Source organism: Sorghum bicolor, chromosome 4 (genome assembly GCF_000003195.3).
Source record: "Sorghum bicolor cultivar BTx623 chromosome 4, Sorghum_bicolor_NCBIv3, whole genome shotgun sequence".
NCBI classification, from domain to species: domain Eukaryota; kingdom Viridiplantae; phylum Streptophyta; class Magnoliopsida; order Poales; family Poaceae; genus Sorghum; species Sorghum bicolor.
The window spans coordinates 52,377,514-52,395,766 of record NC_012873.2 but is presented as its reverse complement, the minus strand read 5'-3'; the positions used below and the strand labels follow the sequence as shown (position 1 = coordinate 52,395,766).

Sequence of the window (18,253 nt, the reverse complement as noted above, 5' to 3'; positions counted from 1 at the left end):
GTTGCAATATTTCGAGTTATATATGTTTATATATGGTTTTATATTTTTTAGTATATATGAAATAAAAATTAAAAATAAAAGAAAAAGAAAATAAAAATATAATTATGCTTTTGTCCAAGACCTGTAGTCACGATGCTCCTGTCCAAACTCCAAAGTCTCACCCTGCGTGCAGGACTGTAGACTATAGTTTCGATTCTCGTCTTGGAAGTCTCTTGCCGTGGATTCTGGCCGAACGCACGAGACACAAAGGACTTGTTTACTTCCAAATTTTTTTGCAAAATCGACACTGTAGCACTTTTATTTGTATTTGACAAAAATTATCCAACCATAGACTAACTAGGCTCAAAAGATTCGTCTCGTCAATTTCAACCAAACTGTGCAATTAGTTTTTATTTTCATCTATATTTAATACTCCATGCATACGTCTAAAGATTCGATGTGACGCAGAATCTGAAAAATTTTGCAAATTTTTTTGGGAAGTAAACAAGGCCAAAAGAAGAATCTGGGTACTGTAAGAGAGGTAGAAAAACTATAAGGCCTTGTTTAGTTCCGAAAATATTTCGAATTTCGCTACTGTAACACTTTCGTTTTTATTTGACAAATATTGTCCAATCATGAACTAATTAGGATCAAAAGATTCGTCTCGCGATTTACAGACAAACTATGTAATTAGTTTTTGTTTTCGTCTATATTTAATGCTTCATGCATGTGCCGCAAAATTCGATATGACGGAGAATCTTAAAAACTTTTTGGATTTCAGAGTGAACTAAACAAGACCTATGTCTCCTGCATTCAGTCAGAATCCTTCTCTTGGAAGCCTCTTCATGTGAGCAAGAGTTACGAGCCTGAGCCGAGTTATAAGCCAAGTTGCTACTAATCACCTTGAGCGCAAGGTTGTGAGCCAAGTTTTTCCAATGTGCTACGTGTTGTCATTTGGCTTCAAGTGCCTACAGGCATAAGAGATGGACTATCTGCACAATATTTTTCTTTTCCGAAACTGTATGGGTCCAGCGGCGGAGCCTGGCCTAAGGGCATGATTGGTTGCTCGAACCGGGCGGTTCTCACACGTTTTACTTGCTTCCCCTCATTCCTTCATCGTGTTGGGTTTCCCTTTTTGCACACGTTGCCTACTTTCGTCTCATTCCTCTGTTCTCCGCTATCCCGCACGGCTCTGTCTTATCAATTTCTTCTTTCCTTTGGACGGCACAATGCACGCACAGTATAAGGCCCATGTGTAAGACACCCAATGCTCTGATGCATTCATGCAACCAAATTTCTTCTACTGGACTAATAACAAAGACAGATAAGCACAACTAGGTGCACGATTTGAACATGCATCTCACTAGTCTAGACCAGATCTGCATCCCAGTTCCTTATCGTCAAAGCAACCAATCATGCCCTAAACTCATGGAGGGGCCAAATACAGAAGAGGTGATTAGATTATGGATACATTGATACGTATAATGCAAAATATGTTGACCATAGCCCAACTTTAGAGTTAGAGGGGTGGGGTAGCCCAACTTCAGCTCCAAGAGGCTCCGCCCGCTTGTCAATTAGAATGGTAATAGGTAGGTAGAACTGCGGACCTCGAGAGGGCTACGGAAAGTTATTATTTCATCTTTTATCTTATTAAATTTCCATGTGGGAGCTTATTTTAAAGAGTTTCACCTGTGAAGCTGTCTATAAAAGTGTGTTAGACATAAACAACTTTAAATAACTCATAAAGTTGGTGGATAAGTTGTGCCAAATAGAGCCTAATGATCTGTTTGGATCTCATTCACTCTTGTTCGTTTTGCTTAAATTTGGCTTATATTGATTTGTTGTGAGAGAAAAACACAGTTCGTTTGCTGCATGAGTAGTGTGTAAGTAGTACTATAGAACATGATTGTTTTCTAAAAGGAGAAGTAACAAGGCCCCCAAAGAAAAGGACATGGATTTCAGATAGTGAATGTAGAATATGAATTTTAGATAAAACAATGAGGGGGGCGTTTGGATCTTTAATAGTGCTTATTGCCGTTATATAGTAAAAAATCTCCAAATAATAAGTTTAGGGTAGAAGTTGGATCCTAAAACAGTTTTAGAATCCAAGTGTTAGATCTTATTCTTATTTTTGTAGGATATCTAAAACATGACCATAGTTGATCACAATCCACATGGGGGTAACTTCTATGTCCTCTTGACTGCACTATTTTGACTGAAAAAGAAAGTATCTAGTCCTATAGGGTCTTGTGCAAATATGTGAGCTCTTTTAGACACCCAAGAATACTTGAGCCCATCCAAGGTATAATCTTGTAGGGCCTTGTGTAAATATGTGTGCTGTTTCGAAAGCCCAAGAATACTTGAGCCACCCAGAGATTTTCAAGGGTATATACGTTCACATGTCTTCTCTATTCTTCTTGCCATTAATTGGAAGATGACTTCTCCTTCTTGGGAAGGTCAGGAGCAGGGGCCTCATGGGCCTCATCTCGATTTGGGGTACCTCATGCATGGACGCGGGGATTGGGACTGTTTGGTTTTGCCTTTGAGGCATCTGTCGTGATGGCCGGCATAGGGACTTTGGGCACGGGCATGGGGGCATGGTCATTGGCATGCAACTCGCCGCTGGCAGGAGTGATCGCGAGAGGATCGGTAACGAGAGCAGGGTGGCCGGGTCGGGGTGGTGGCACTATGAGCGCAGGTGCGAGGCCTTGGTCGACACCACTAGTGAACTGGGATGGTTGGTGTGGCTACCGACACTGGGCTATCCTTAGGGCACCTCTAGTGTTGGGCTGGAAGCGAACCGTGGGCTCCAAAAGTGAACCATACACACTGTGGGCATCGAACCATACATATCCGAGGAGAAAGCGAACCATGTCTTGAATCCGAACCCAGAAGATTAAAACAGTATTGTGAGCACATGACCGTTGTGATTCCATTCTAGTTCAATAAAATAATACGGCTACAACGCACATGGCTGTTGGCCCAGCCGCCCAGGCAAGCTTGCCTGCTTCCTCCTTCATATACATAAAAGAACTTTGGATCCATCCAATTCGTACATTGATCTTTCAATTACAGCCCTAAAATATGAAGCACTAGATATAGATAAAAATAAAAACTAATTGCACAGTTTAATTATCTGTAATTTACGAGACGAATCTTTTGAGCCTAGTTAATCTATGATTGAATAATATTTATCAAATAAAAAAGAAAATGCTACAATACCGAAATCCAAAATCTTAGTTCACCCTAGAAACTAAAAACTTTTCAAGATTCTCCGTCACATCGAAATCTTGAAACACATGCATGAAGCATTAGATGTAAACGAAAATAAAAACTAATTGCACAGTTTGTCTGTAAATCACGAGATGAATCTTTTGAATCTAGTTAGTCCATGATTAGATAATATTTGTCAAATAAAAACAAAAATGTTACAATACCGAAATCCAAATTTTTTTTCAGAACTAAACAAGACCTAAATCTAAATTTTAGTTTATCGTAATTTGAGTTGCACAAAAATTAAAAGCCAACCAATCAAGCCCGTCACCGGTCCGTCCGCGAATGCTATTGAGCCAACAGCAGGGTGAACGTACGATGATAGGAAGAAGAGACTAACGACGATGACGGCGCGACAAGATCATGCTTCTAGAAGTCTCTACTGGCCTTGTTTAGTTTAAAAAAAATTACAAAACAGATACTGTAGCACTTTCGTTTGTTTGTGACAAATATTGTCCAATTATGGATTAACTAGGCTCAAAAGATTCATCTCATCAATTCCGACCAAATTATGTAATTAGTTTTTATTTTCGTTTATATTTAATACTCCATGCATGCGTCTAAAGATTCGATGTGACGAGGAATCTAAAAAAAATTTGTAAATTTTTTTTGAACTAAACAAGGCCAGCTAGCTTGAAGGCGGCGCGCGCGGACGGTGCCTGAACCGAAAGATCCTGGTTCTGGAAGTCTCTACTACCCCTGTTAGCTATCGGAACGACCCTTCTCAGTACCGATCAGTAGTACGGATTACTACGTGCGGCATGTGCCGACTGCATATATATATATATATATTATTTTGTAGCCAGCTGTATAGTAATAGTTCTATATATATATATATATACTATATTAAATATAGATAAAAAATTATTAATTATACAGTTTATATGTAAATTGATGTTTTAAACCTAATTCGTTTATAATTAAATAATATTTATTAAATCACATCACATCATCATTATCATCATCTCATCTCACACTATAAAAGAGCGAGTTTTTTTTAGGAAACTCTCTCTCTAATAACCGTTCGATCTAAATATTAGCCTATATAAGCCCTCCGTCACCCATGATTGATCTTATATGACGTAAGATATAAGGCTCTGTTTACTTCCACCCAAAATCCAAAAACTTTTCAAGATTTCACATCACATCGAATCTTTAGACGTATACATGGAGTATTAAATATAAATAAAAATATAAACTAATTGCACAGTTTGATCGAAATTTACGAGATGAATCTTTTGAGTCTAATTAGTTTATGATTGGACAATAATTACTATAAACAAACGAAAATGCTACAGTGTTACGAAAAAATTTCAGGAAGAAACTAAACAAGGCCTAAGACTCCTTCTAAATTAAGATTTTTTCTAGACTTCAAAAACGAAAAATATATAGGAAACAAAACAAATAATGGAGACAATATGTATACGAGTCCAGAACATGAACTTCCCTTTTTGGACGGAAATTAATCAAATCTTGAGTTATATATGGAGTTGTACACCTTTTTCCAGTTATAAATAAAATAATCAACATCCATCATCGATGTAATGACTTTTTTTTTTCGAAATAAGAAACGCGTCAAGATCTTCTGCTGCCTAGGGTGAACCACCATCATTTGATGTGCTTGTGCTTACACCGAAACTGAAACACGCATCAAATACACGGGGCTGCATAATATGTGTGAAGAGTGTGTAATCACCTTGGATGCCGTCGTGTGCGGCGTTGACATCAGTCTGTACGTCGTTATCGGAGCACGGTGAACGACCTGCCAAGATCTCCAGGTAATTTTAGTTCTTTGGAACTGATTCGTATTTGCGTATCTTTTCGCCACGTCTTGTACGAGAATAGTAAATACATTAATGAGAAAAAGGATGTCGTGATGATGGTACAGAGTCGGCGGACACTTTTTTTTTACTATGATCGGCGGCCACTTTGGATACGTCGTGATGATAAAGAAGGGAGGAAGGCCTTTTCTGGCAACTTCAAATATTTTTTAAAGGAAAAAGTTGATCTTTACAACTATTGCTCCCTATGACCAGAAAAAATGTATGTAATCACCGCACTATAAAAAAGCGGGTTATTTTAGAGAGCTTTTTCTCTCTAATAACTGTTTGATCAAAATGTCATGCTATATAAATCCTCGGTCATAGGTGACCTTATATGGTGCAAGATATTAAGACTACTTAAACCAAGATTCTTTCTAGACTCAAAAATAGAAAATAATAGAGTTACAAATACTTTATTTTTTGGTCTCTAGATAATCTTGCTTCCTTAAAACTGGTCCATACTTCGTATCAGAGTTCAACCCCAACCCACATGCATGTATAGCTTTTTTAGTTTTAGGTCCAATTCGTTAGCACTACAACACGCCTTGCACGAAAACAGTAATAATAAATAAATAAATTGAAAAAAAGGAAAATATGGATGCACCGCCGCTTGTCGCGGATTGTTCGGAAAAAAATAATAAACATCAAGATGCATGCATGCAACTAATAAATAGATTAATTGGAAAAAGAAAAACATAGATGCAGCATGCAACTATAATAAATAAATCACTTGAGAAAAATAGAATAATACGAAGGCACATCAATACAAATGTATGCTAGTTTATATATTAGCAATTAAAAAGAAAATAATAAAATTTGAACAAACGTGATTTTATTTATTATGACAGACAACGAACAAAAAAAACTAGCAAACATCTTACATTACTTATAGTACCACATTTTGAATGAACAACAACTATAACGTGAAGTGGAAATAAAATCAAGAAATGACCAAAAATACAAACACGTGCGTGTCGCACGTGCATATTTGCTAGTATGAATAAAAATGCTACAATATCAAAATCTACAAAAATTTGGATCTAAACAAGGCCAGCAAAAGGCCGCCCTTGGTCGTCGGTCCACAGGCCAGCCTTGTTTACTTTTCTGCCCTCAAAAAGTTGACCATCTGTCTTAACTGGAGCTTAAACACACACACAAAAATTATTAAATATAGACTACAAATAATTAATTATATAGATTGTGACTATTTTACAAGACAAATGTTTTAAGTCTAATTAATCTATAATTTAACAATATGGTACTAGAGAAAGCTACAATAAACATGTACTAATAATGGATTAAATAGGTTTACTAAATTTATCTCGTGAACTACCAATGACTTCTATAATTTATTTTATTATTATTATCCGAACATTCTCATATAATATGTGATATGATAACCGATGTGGTACCCTAAAGCTTTACACTCTAAATTTAAACAAGACCATACCACAGATTCTAAACGTTGTCTGGTGAAGTGGTGAGTGCATGGGCGGATACATATAGTGATTATTGGGTGCACCCGCACCCACGTAAAAGTAAAAACAGTAATTATAGTTATATTTTTACCATACTTATATCTTCACAACAAAAATCTATACATCTATCTGGCAAAAATATATTCTCTAAAATTTTCTTTAGCTCCGCTACTTGGTGGGCCGGCCAGTTACAGTGTCGGAAGGGGAAAGAGATAGATTACATCTGTACAGTTGAACTGACTCATCCTTCGATCCATCTGGTTAAGCAAATATATTCCCCCAAAAAAATAAAAATTTCAACACATATCGGATTGGGGGGAAAATAATTTAAACAAATATTCTACCAACAACTCGTCAAAAAAGCATTTTGAATGTCATATGTATTTCGTATGGAAACAAGCCACAAATAATGATCAGTATATTTGAATGAACACCCGCTGCGCCAGCCTGCTGGCGCTGTGATAGCAGGCTGATAGCAATAGCTTGCAAATCAAAGTATCATCATCATCATCATGCACACAAAAGCCTCTGCAATCAGCTCCCGAGCAAAAAACTTTGCATTGTGTGCAGATGCACGTACCTGCCTCTGCCTGCAGACAAGATGGTGTGTGACTCCGAGAGCTCAGCCTCGAGTGTGGGCTGCGCTGCGGTCTGCGGAGGAACGCGCGCGACGCCGGACGACGACACGGAGGCAAGCGACGCCCGACGGGCGGAGGCAGATCGAACCTCCGCGCCAGGCCAACCGCGCCGCGCAGCGCGCCTGGTGCCGGGCCCCGCCGTGTGCAATCGGTCGGGTCGGAGAGCGAGCGGCGGCGGCGGGGCTCCAGCAGATAAGCGGCGGAGAAATTTCCAGAAGGAAACAGGAAAGGGACCGCCCTCGCAGTTTCCCGCCAGACATGCATGCATACAAATACAACTCGGGTTGCCAAATGCGGCGCGGCAGATTCTGGACAGAAACCGCGTTGTTTAGGCCTTGTTTAGATCCGAAAAAAATTTTAGGTTTAGACACGGTAGCATTTTCGTTCTTATTTGACAAACATTGTCTAATCATAGAGTAACTAGGCTTAAAAGATTCGTCTCGCGATTTACAGGCAAATTGTGTAACTAGTTTTTATTTTCATCTATATTTAATACTCCCCGCAAGATTTGATGTGATAGAGAATCTTGAAAAGTTTTTGTTTTTTGGGGTCAACTAAACAAGGCTCTAGTTCGAAAAAAATTTAGTTTTTGGCGATTGTAGCACTTTCGTTTTTATTTGACAAACATTATTCAATCAAGGAGTAAACAGACTCAAAAGATTCATCTCACAAATTACAGGTAAACTGTCTGATTAGTTTTTATTTTTGTCTATATTTAATGCTCCATGCATGCGACTAAAGATTCGATGTGACGGAGAATCTTCAAAATATTTGCGAACTAAATAAGGCTAAAACCTAAATTTTTTTAAGATTTCTTATCACATCAAAATCTTTAGACACATGTATGAAGCATTAAATATAGATAAAAACAAAAATTAATTGCACAGTTGAAAGCCCAAGTTTGTTTTTGGTAATTAATGACACCAAGTTGCTAATGCCTTGTGTTTAAGTGATTTGAGTTAGGCATAGCAACACATGTGATGAAGGTACATGGTGGCATGGAAAGGTGGCCACATGATTATAAAGAGTTGAAGCATGATGTGGAGATCATGATGATAGACGAGGAGCAAAGTTATCAAGGCAAAGGTATAAACATAGGGTTTTACTTTTGCCGGTCTAAGATGAGTAAAGAAGTGATTGACCGGGTTTAGGATAGATAGCCGACTATCAAGAGGGGAAATCACGGTCATCTCTCGAATCAAGTGCTACTAGGTCTATATCTTGAGCATATGCATTAGGATCTAGTAAAGTGCTAACTTAACTCCTTTGGTGAAAATGTTTGTGAAAAGCTAACACACTTGCACTTTGGTGGTGACACTTGTTGGTGTTAGCACATTTACAAAGGAGGTGGAGTTCCTAGGGTTGAGAGGGGTGTGGGTTCCTCTCTCCCTCCCGCCTCGCAAGCTCGGCGGGATTCGGCGCTTTTGAGAAAAATAAGTGTATATTTTCTATTGCGCCGGTGGGAAATTTAGAGAAGTCGCGGGAGTGTTTTCTCACTGAGAAACACTCACCGGACGCTGAGTGCGGAGGCACCGGACGCTGGCCTCAGCGTCCGATGAGCTTGACCCTGCTAGGGTTAAGCACCGGACGCACTCTGAGAGCGTCCGGTGGTTAGCGTCCGGTGTGAGGGGTTTTTGCAACCCTCTCTGCGCACGAGTCCGGTGAGCACCGGACCGTCCGGTGCCCATCGTCCGGTGTGTTGCAGGTAGCCGTTAGAAACTGACACGCGAAATCGAGGAAGGACACGTGGCCAACTCTAGTGCACCGGACGCAGGGTGTCGAGCGTCCGGTGCTCACTTAGTAGCGTCCGGTGCCCCCGTTTACAGCCCAGTGAAAACAGCCAACGGCTAGTTTTCTTGAGGGGCTTATAAATAGAAGGTGGCCGGCTTTGGGAGGTTAACTTTTGCACATTTGATTACTTGAGACATACATTGAGCTAGAGAACACTCCCTCCACTCATCTCCTTGCTTGATTGCTCATCCTAGTGAGATTGAGTGAGATTCAAGTGCATTGCTTTGAGAGTTGCATTTAGTGGCACTTGATTCTTGAGTTTGCTGCAGATTTTTTGTTACTCTTGGGTGTTTCCCGACGCCCTAGACGGCTTGGAGCAGCGGTGGTGTTGAGCTCGTGATTGGAGATTGTTTCGAGCCTCACCAAGTGATTTGTGAGGGGTTCTTGAGCCTTCCCCGCGGGAGATCGCAAATTGGTTACTCTAGTGGATTGCTCGTGGCTTGGAGGATCCCCATCTTGTGAGTGGATGTGCGGCACCCGCTGAGGGTTTGGCTTTGGATTGCCAATAAGCTCGTGATCCATCAAGTGGGTGTATCGCCACAACGAGGAGTAGCTTGCCGGAAAGCAAGTGAACCTCGGTAAAAATCTTGTGTCATCTCTTGCCGAGGATTCTCTTATGTTTGTGAGTGATTGGTTGGTTATATCTCTACTCTACAACGTTGGTATAACAATCACTCTCCACTCCTTTACTTACTCGTATACCTTGCTAGTTGTTTAGCTTGTTTAGTTTACTCTTTTTGTTTAGGAGTGTAACTAGCCTTCTCTTGTTGTTGTGCTTTAGTGTTTAGCCTTGTACTAGTTTGTATAGGTGGTTTGCATAGCTTAGTTGAGCTAGTGCTAGATTTGCTTCGCCATTTGTTTTACTAACTTGCTTGCTTAGTGAAGTTTGTAGAAATTTTAATTAGGCTATTCACCCCCCCCTCTAGCCATTTGGACCTTTCAACAGTTTATCTGTAATTTACGGAATGAATTTTTTTAAGCCTAGTTAGTCTATAATTAGATAATATTTATCACATACAAACAAAATGCTACAGTAGCCCTTTTCCAAAAAAATTTGAAACTAAACAAGGCCTTAGGCCCTATTTAGTTCCCTCTCCAAAAAATTTTCATGCATCCCATCAAATCTTTGGACACATGCATGGAACATTAAATGTAGATAAAAAATAAACTAATTACACAGTTTGGTTGAAAATTGCGAGATGAATCTTTTAAGCATAGTTAGTCTTAGTCCATGATTAGCCTTAAGTGCTACAGTAACCCACATGTGCTAATGATAGATTAATTATGCTTAATAGATTTGTCTTGCCGTTTCCAGACGAGCTATGTAATTTGTTTTTTTATTAGTTTCTAAAACCCCTCCCGATATCCTTCCGACACATACAATGTAACACCTAAAAATTTTTTATCTCCGATATAAACAGGATCTTAGTAAGGCCTTAGTAGTATTCTAGGGGACAGGAGGACCAATAAGTTTTTTTTTGGTTAGGGCCTTGTTTACTTCACTCTAAAAACCAAAAACTTTTCAAATTTTCCGTCACATCGAATCTTGCGGCACATGTATGAAGTATTAAATATAGACGAAAATAAAAACTAATTGTACAGTTTACCTGTAAATCATGAGATGAATCTTTTAAGCCTAGTTACTTCATGATTGAATAATATTTGTGAAATAAAAACGAAAATGTTACAGTCCATGAAAACCAAAAGATTTTTAGAACTAAATAAGGCCCGGCTCTCCAAGCAGTTCCCGGTATGGACAAATTAGTATATTATAAAAGTATATTTTATACTTAACCTAATAATATATATTATATATATAAATATTAATATATTATATATATATTTAATCATTCTTAAAAATATTTGATTTCTTCATAAACGAGATATGCATAAACGAAGGATAACTACTAGGCCGTACAATGCTCCAGGTTGCGGGTGATGTGGACGTGTGGTACAGTCTAGAAGCTTGTGCAAGTTTGGACTACTGTAAATTCATTCCGAATAAATGCATTTATTTAATTTCTATGATTCATATTGTTTGTCGTATTTAAAAAAAATTAATAAATATTATTTATTTTTTATAATTATTTTATTATTAAATATATTTTGATAATGATTTATTTATTTTATTATTTGTACAAAATTTTTAAATAAAACGAATGGTTAAATATGAATTGTACTAGTAAAAAAATATATTTATTATAGGACAGAGCAAATATACCAGGAGTGTCAGCACTATTTTGATAGAGGTATTTTTGTAATTGTGATCTAACATTGGTTCTTGTGCATGGTCGTAGAATTACAAAAATTTTGAAAGGAAGTATTGATGATGACGACGCGACAATATCCTGCTTCTAGAAGTCTCTACTACACTGCTTCTAGAAGTCTCTACTACACCTATTACTACTAGCTACTCGTAGCTGGCTGCCTAGCTTGAAGGCGGCGCGCGGACGGCGCCTCGACCCATTAAATATATATATAATAATTAATTTTATAATTTATCTGTAATTTATGAGATAAATTTTTTAAATCTATTTAGTTTATAAGTGAACAATAATTGTTAAATAAAAATAAAAATACTATAATATAAAAAAACTTTTCATGTTGTCAACAAGGAAAGACAGCTTGCGGAACGACCCGCGTGTGCTTCTCAGCCATCAGTGGTACGGGAATCACCGGAGCAACTCCAGTCCAAGTCTATTTACATGCTATGATAAAAAAAATAGAGACTTAAATTAAGACTCAACTCCAACCCACCTCCTAAACAAGTAGGATAGGGGGTTCTAGATGTGAGGAGCTGAAATTATAATTTAGGAGGACATGGAAAATGGGAGCCTAAATAGAAGGTGGGTTGGAGTTGATTTTTTTTATCAAATCCCTAGATTTAGAATAGGGACTTGTTTAAGAGATGGGTTGGAGTTGCTCTAAGCACAAGGCCGCTCCTGGTCCTCAGTCCACAGGCCATTCTTGTTTCCTTCTTTCTCCCTAAAGTTTATTCTCTATCTTATCAAATATTTAAATATCAGTTATTTAAATATACACATATTTTATTAAATATAAATTAAACAAAAAGTAATTATAAAAATTACAACTATTTTACGAGACGAATCTTTTAAGTTTAATAGTTCTGATTTAATAATATGATACTATAGTAAACCTATAGTAAGTATATGTTAATGATGAATTAATTAGACATAATAAATTCGTCTTGTGGAGTATTTATGTAAAATACTTTTATTATTTAATATTCCATGTGATAGCTAATATGATAATCCAAAACTTTACGTCCTAAATTTAAATAAGACATACTCCTTCTGTCTCAAAAAAAAATTATTGTTGTTGACTTTCAGATAACTTGTTTTTTATATAAATATTATCTATTTTAATATGACTTATTTGATCGTAAGAGATATTTTAATAATAATTTATCTATTTTAGAATTTGTATGAAAAAGTTGAATAAGATGAGCGGTCAAACATGATTGATCAAAGTTAAAAACCTTAGTTTTTTAGATGGAGGGAGTATATTCGTGCAGATTCCAAACATTATCTGGTGGGTGTAGGGCCAAATGACCCTAAAATAGTCGGTTTGGGGCCAGTTGCCAGAAGGGGAAAGAGATAGATTACATCTGTACAGGTCACATCCTTCGATCCATCTGGTTAGCAAATATTACCAAAAAAGTAAAAATTTCAACACATATTTTTTTTTGAGGGAAAAAAATTTCAACAAATATTGGATTGGGGGAAAATTAATTTAGACAAATATTAGTCACTTTTGCTAGACGATCTCAAAAAATAAAAATTTCAACACATATCGGATTGGGGGAGGGGAATAATTTAGACAAATATTAGTCACTTTTGCTAGATGATCTCTACCAACAACTCATAAAAAAAAGCATTTTGGATGTTTTTTTAGGAACTGGAGAGGTCGTGGGCCCTGCAAAAATTTATTTAAATTTATGAAGGAAAGTTACATAAATAAGTGATACAAACAAAGTGGGTGTGGAAGCAGCAATTGGAAATCAAGAGACAAAAAAAAGAAACAAAGAAAATAAGGCTAAAGGTAATGAAAGGGCAGTCACAGTTCCGAATCCATTGATCAAAGGCTTCTGCTAAGTTCTCCTTCACCCTTAGAGATACCATATTAATCTCCCTGAAAAAGAATCGCCTGGAATCTTGAATACCGATTTGGTTGTTCTTAAATATGAGTTTGTTTCTTGCCCTCCAAATAGTCCAACACATAAGGATGATGGCGATCATGAAGAATTGGCTGTTCATTTGACCTTTGATGGCTAGGACATTATCCACAGTTTGTCCTGCCTGAATCATTTGCAGGTTGAGTATACCCCAACATTGCTGAGCAAAGGGGCAGCTCCAGAAGAGGTGTTGTACCGTTTCTTCTTCTCCGGTAAGACATATTTCACAGTTATATGAGTCTAGGGTCATTCTTTTCCTTTTCAGTATGTTTCTCGTTCACAATCTGTCATTTGAAAGTAACCAACAGAAGACATTATGTTTTGTTGGCAAAAGGATTTCCAGATCCATTTGATAGTTGGGTCTATTTCCTGATGGCCCATGAGTTTCCTGTAGACTTGAACAGATTTGAATTTTGAGTTCCTCCCAAAGTAGGACCAAGTGTCATTGAGTTGTTCATTTAGCAGTAACCTATTCATTCTCTGTTGGATACTAATGACCTGCTGATATGCAACTTGTGACAAAAGAAGGTTGAAAAGTTCATTGAAATCCTCTTGTGCAAATGCTTTGTGAACTGTGACAGCTTTGTTCTTTGCAAATGAGTGGCCTTGGGGATAAAGTTCTATGAGTGGTTGTGAGGACCATTAGTCCTTCCAGAACAGGTAGGTTTTCCCATCTCTGACTTGAACTTCAGCAAACTCTTTGAACTTGTGGATGAGCTTTAATTTAGGACGTCCCTCCATCAGAAGGAACCTTTTTTTTAACTTCACCAGGTAATCTACCATTCTTATAGTGTTTTCCCAGACTAGTTAAATGTCATATGTAGTACTCCCTCCATCCCAACTGCAAAGGATCTTAGGGAATCAAAGCATATCAAATTTGGCATCATATACTACGAAAATACAAGTAATGAAGAACCTAATGATACTTAGTTGATATCATAAATATTATTATCCTATCATATAAATTTAGTTAAATTTAAGATACTTTGACTCTTCAAGATTTTTGGAACGACCAATAATTTGAGATGGAGGGAGTATTTCGTATGGACTCAACGAAATCCATTTCTTTGTTTTAGCAAAACAAGCCACAAATAATGATCAGAGTAAATTTGAATGAACCCCCGCTGCGCCAACCTGCTGGGTCTGTGATAGCAATCGTTCTCTCTAGTTTGCAAATCAAAGAGAAGCATCAGCCAAACTTTTTTCCCATGCGTGGTACAAGCAGACTAGCAGCAGTAGCACACAAAAAGCCGCTGCAATCAGCTAAGACAACTTCGCAGTTGGGAGATATGTGCAGATGCACGTACCTGCATACAAAGATGGTGTGATCCCCTGTGGGCACGCACGCGACGCCGGACACGGAGGCAAGCGACCATAGTTTTAAATATCCTGCTATAGCTGCCGCTATAGCCCGCTATAGTCTTTTGAAAAAGAGTGCCGCTGTTTGTGTTCATGTACAATTTAACCACTATATTTCGCTATAGCCCGATTTAGCTCCACTATTAGCTGTTTTAGACATGAATCTTATCCCGCTATTTAAAACATTGCAAGCGACGATGGCCGGCCGCGCTGCGCCTGCCTGATGCCACGCCCCGTGGAGTTGCAAGCAATGAGATTCTTTCTGGACACAAGCCATACTAGGGACCAGGAGGGCCAATGAGATATTTTCCGGTAGCTCTCCAAGCAGTGTCGACGAGTTCTCGAAGTGTCTAGAATGAAAATATGTCGAGCCGTTTTCTTTCTTTTTGTTTTTTTCCCCAGTCTGGCTATTGCCGTGTATCTCGTCTCGTTGTTATTATCGCGCCGTATGGAACATGCTATTGCTGCTGTACTAGCTTGCTGCCAGCCGGATCAATCATCCACTGACAGGACGTACGAGCGAGTGATACTTATCTATAAATAGACACCGGATAGAAACACTCCCTGCGGCACGACCGAGATACGAGAAGATGCGGCCACCTCCTCCTTGCCCCCCGGCACCGACGGCGGCGGCCTTACGCGAGGCCATGGAGACGGCAGCCATCGTGGCCGCCCTGACGCACGTCATTGCCGGTGGCCGTGCAGAAACGCTGACGCAAACGCCACCGCCGCCGTGTCCGTGGGCGTCATTGGGCTACCGCTGCCATCATGAAAACGTCGGGCCAGCGTCGTGCCAAGGCGAGACTGGGACGACGTCCCCGCCGCCGGCGAACATGGTCTCGGGTACCTCTGTTCGCTTTCCTGCTCCTGCACCCGTCGCGTCGCCCGGGTGGTGGATGCTCACGTGCTTCTCCATCTTTGCAGTGGAACGTCGCGTCGCGCCTGCGCCGCCGCCGCCGCCGTCGCAGCGTAGCTACCGCGGGGTGAGGCGCCGGCCATGGGGCAAGTGGGCGGCGGAGATCCGTGACCCCAAGAAGGCGGCGCGCGTCTGGCTCGGCACGTTCGTTACCCCCGAGGACGCGGCGCGCGCCTACGACGCCGCGGCGCTCCGTATCCGCGGGAGCCGCGCCAAGCTCAACTTCCCGGAGGACGCGTCGTCGCTACGTCGTCGCCCGCCGGTCGCCGTGGGCTCCTCTCCGCAGTCGCGTTCTCGCTTGGATTTGGATTTGGATGGCACGGCCACCACGGGCCGCTCGCCGTCGTGCCTGGAGATGATGTACGCCGGGACCGGGACGGATGCGTTCATGGTGGGCGGTGGAAATAATGGCCGGTTCTTGGGTTCCTGGAGCATCGGAACTTCGTCGCCGTCGCACAAGCCTGTATGTTCGAGTGCTCCCGTCGTCGTCGCTCCTGCAGCAGCGGAGTAGAAGACGCGGGGAATGGTTGGGACTTGTATATAGGAATCACCGTCTCGGCTTCCTTTGTTGTTGGTTTTTTTTTTTTCTTTTCGAGTTTCTTTTCTTGTTTTATTTATTACTTCTGTGTACATATAGGAGTACGTGATATATTGTTTTACCCTTTTTTGAATCCAAATTATATTTCCGGCAGGCCAGTTTCTCCTTAACTAAATTCTCATCCCCCAAAGTAACGGAGAGAACGTGGCATCAATTCTCAGAGTCGGCTCAAACTACACTATGGCGTGGGTTCATATTTCTCGAATCAGTTCAAACCATATCTTATAGCAGTTGTACACTTGCATTTCTGGGCATGAGGATACACGAAACATTAAGGATCCATTTGTTTAGATTCCTGGGAGCTTTTGGACCTTTCAAATGTAAAAAAAAAAAACATGCCAAAAGCGTAAAATATTTTATTCTAATTATGTTTTGTGTGATTCTGTAGTTCACAGAACATCAATAAAATATATGTGACAAGATTTTTTTATCATAGCTCTTTAAAATAAATATATTTTACTAAATTATATATTAAAGTAATTTTTTGTTCTATTGTGTGTTAGGGCGGCATATGGCAACCTCCCGCCTCTGGCTCCCGAGTCAAGCACTAGCTTCATCTCATGGTTATCGGCCCAATGACAGCACTAGTTTCCTTGACATTGGGTCATGTTTACTTCCACCCAAAAACATAAAATTTTTCAAGATTCTCCGTCACATCAAATCTTTAGACGCATGCATAGAGTATTAAATATAGATAAAAATAAAAACTAATTGCACAGTTTGATCGAAATTTATGAGATGAATCTTTTGATCCTAGTTAGTTCATAATTAGACAATAATTACCACAAACAAACAAAAGTGTTACAGTGTCGCGAAATTTTTTCCTTCAACAACTAAACACGGCGTGGTGTCTTAAGGCACTTTTGCACGTGCCGTTGCACCTTATTCACTTGACTGCATTTCTTTAACAACCTGTTCTTGTTCAGCTTATTAACTAATATAAGTCAGCCCGTCGTCCCCAAAGGTAACGAGATATGACTGTTCTTTTCACTAGCAAAGCGGCAACATATCCTCATCTTTCACTACTACATGTTTCAATTTTGTGCAGCGTTTCGCTGATAAGCCGTGGCAGAAAGTACTGTTGGCTGATTTATTGTGAGAGAGAAACATTGCTGAATGGCTGGCAGATTCGGCTGATAAGCTCAAGCGAACAAGGCGGCCCTGTAGCTGGCCACACATCCGCCACGGTTAATCATTAATCATGGCGGGTACTGTAAAATAACCGCCACACTGTGGAGGGCATTGTAAGCTAATCGCCACGATTAATAGCTATTAACTATGGCGGTTGCTTATAATAACCGCCACGGTAAATGAAGCCAGTCTGCTAGCCCACACCAGCCCACTACCATCTTCAATACATAAACGAAATTATCAGAAACCCTAACTCCCTCACTCTCTCCCCGTCGCAGCCGCACCCCAGCCCCAAGTCATCTTCTCACCCCGTAGCTCCCTCCCTCCACTATCTCGATCTCTCCCCACCCTCCCAGATCCGGCCGACAGCGCCTCTCCCTCCCTGCAGACCACGGCGGCGACACCTTTTCCTCCCCTCCACTCTTTCTTAGGCCCATCGGCTGCGGCACTCATGCTCCTGGCGGGAGCAAGGCAGCCGCGTAGCACCCTGGTGAGAGTGAGGCAGGCCTCCTAGCGAGCGTGTGGGGCGGCAACCACGCTCTCCCTAGCCGCGACGGCAATGGACGCGCTCTCTCTAGCCGTGGCAGTGTGGAACCAACGTAGAAGAGGTATGCCCCATCTTTTCTCTCCTCTCATTCGGGAGGATTCGTCCCTTACCCTCTCGCTCTCTCGCAAATCTAGAGTCACATGCATCGGGGGTGGCCAGATTCGGCGTCATGGGCATAACTCCGGCGGTGAGGATGGTCGAATCTGGTAGCGCTCCTCCCCTTCCTCCTTTCCTCCCAGATCCGGTGGCTGAGGGCCCGATCCGATGGCAGCGACATGATTCCGACGGTTCGGCAAGGATACTAGCACCGGCGAGCAGCAGCAGCAGCCCGTGGATGGGCTCGTTGGGCCAGTCCACGGGTTTTCTTATTTTTTTTGTTTTATTTCTAGTGGCGAGCATTTGAACCGCCTCGATAAATCATTGATTTATTGTGACCTTTCGTTCAAGACGGTTGCAAAAACCGTCTCGGTTGATGTCTTTTGCCCACCATGGTTAAGTTTTTTTAGTAGTGTTTATTGATTAAAA

At 40.4% G+C, this 18,253-nt stretch overlaps 1 protein-coding gene across 1 annotated transcript; it reads left to right on the top strand.

The window, feature by feature from the left end:
• LOC8061040 (ethylene-responsive transcription factor ABR1) lies at nucleotides 15,112-16,296 on the top strand. The gene has a single exon (XM_002453916.2). The coding sequence runs from the start codon at nucleotides 15,127-15,129 to the stop codon at nucleotides 15,961-15,963; it is 837 nt and encodes a 278-aa protein (XP_002453961.2). The 5' UTR covers nucleotides 15,112-15,126; the 3' UTR covers nucleotides 15,964-16,296.

Coding starts and splice junctions, on each gene's coding strand:
- LOC8061040 (XM_002453916.2), top strand. CDS start 15,127: ATGCGGCCACCTCCTCCTTGCCCCCCGGCACCGACGGCGGCGGCCTTA.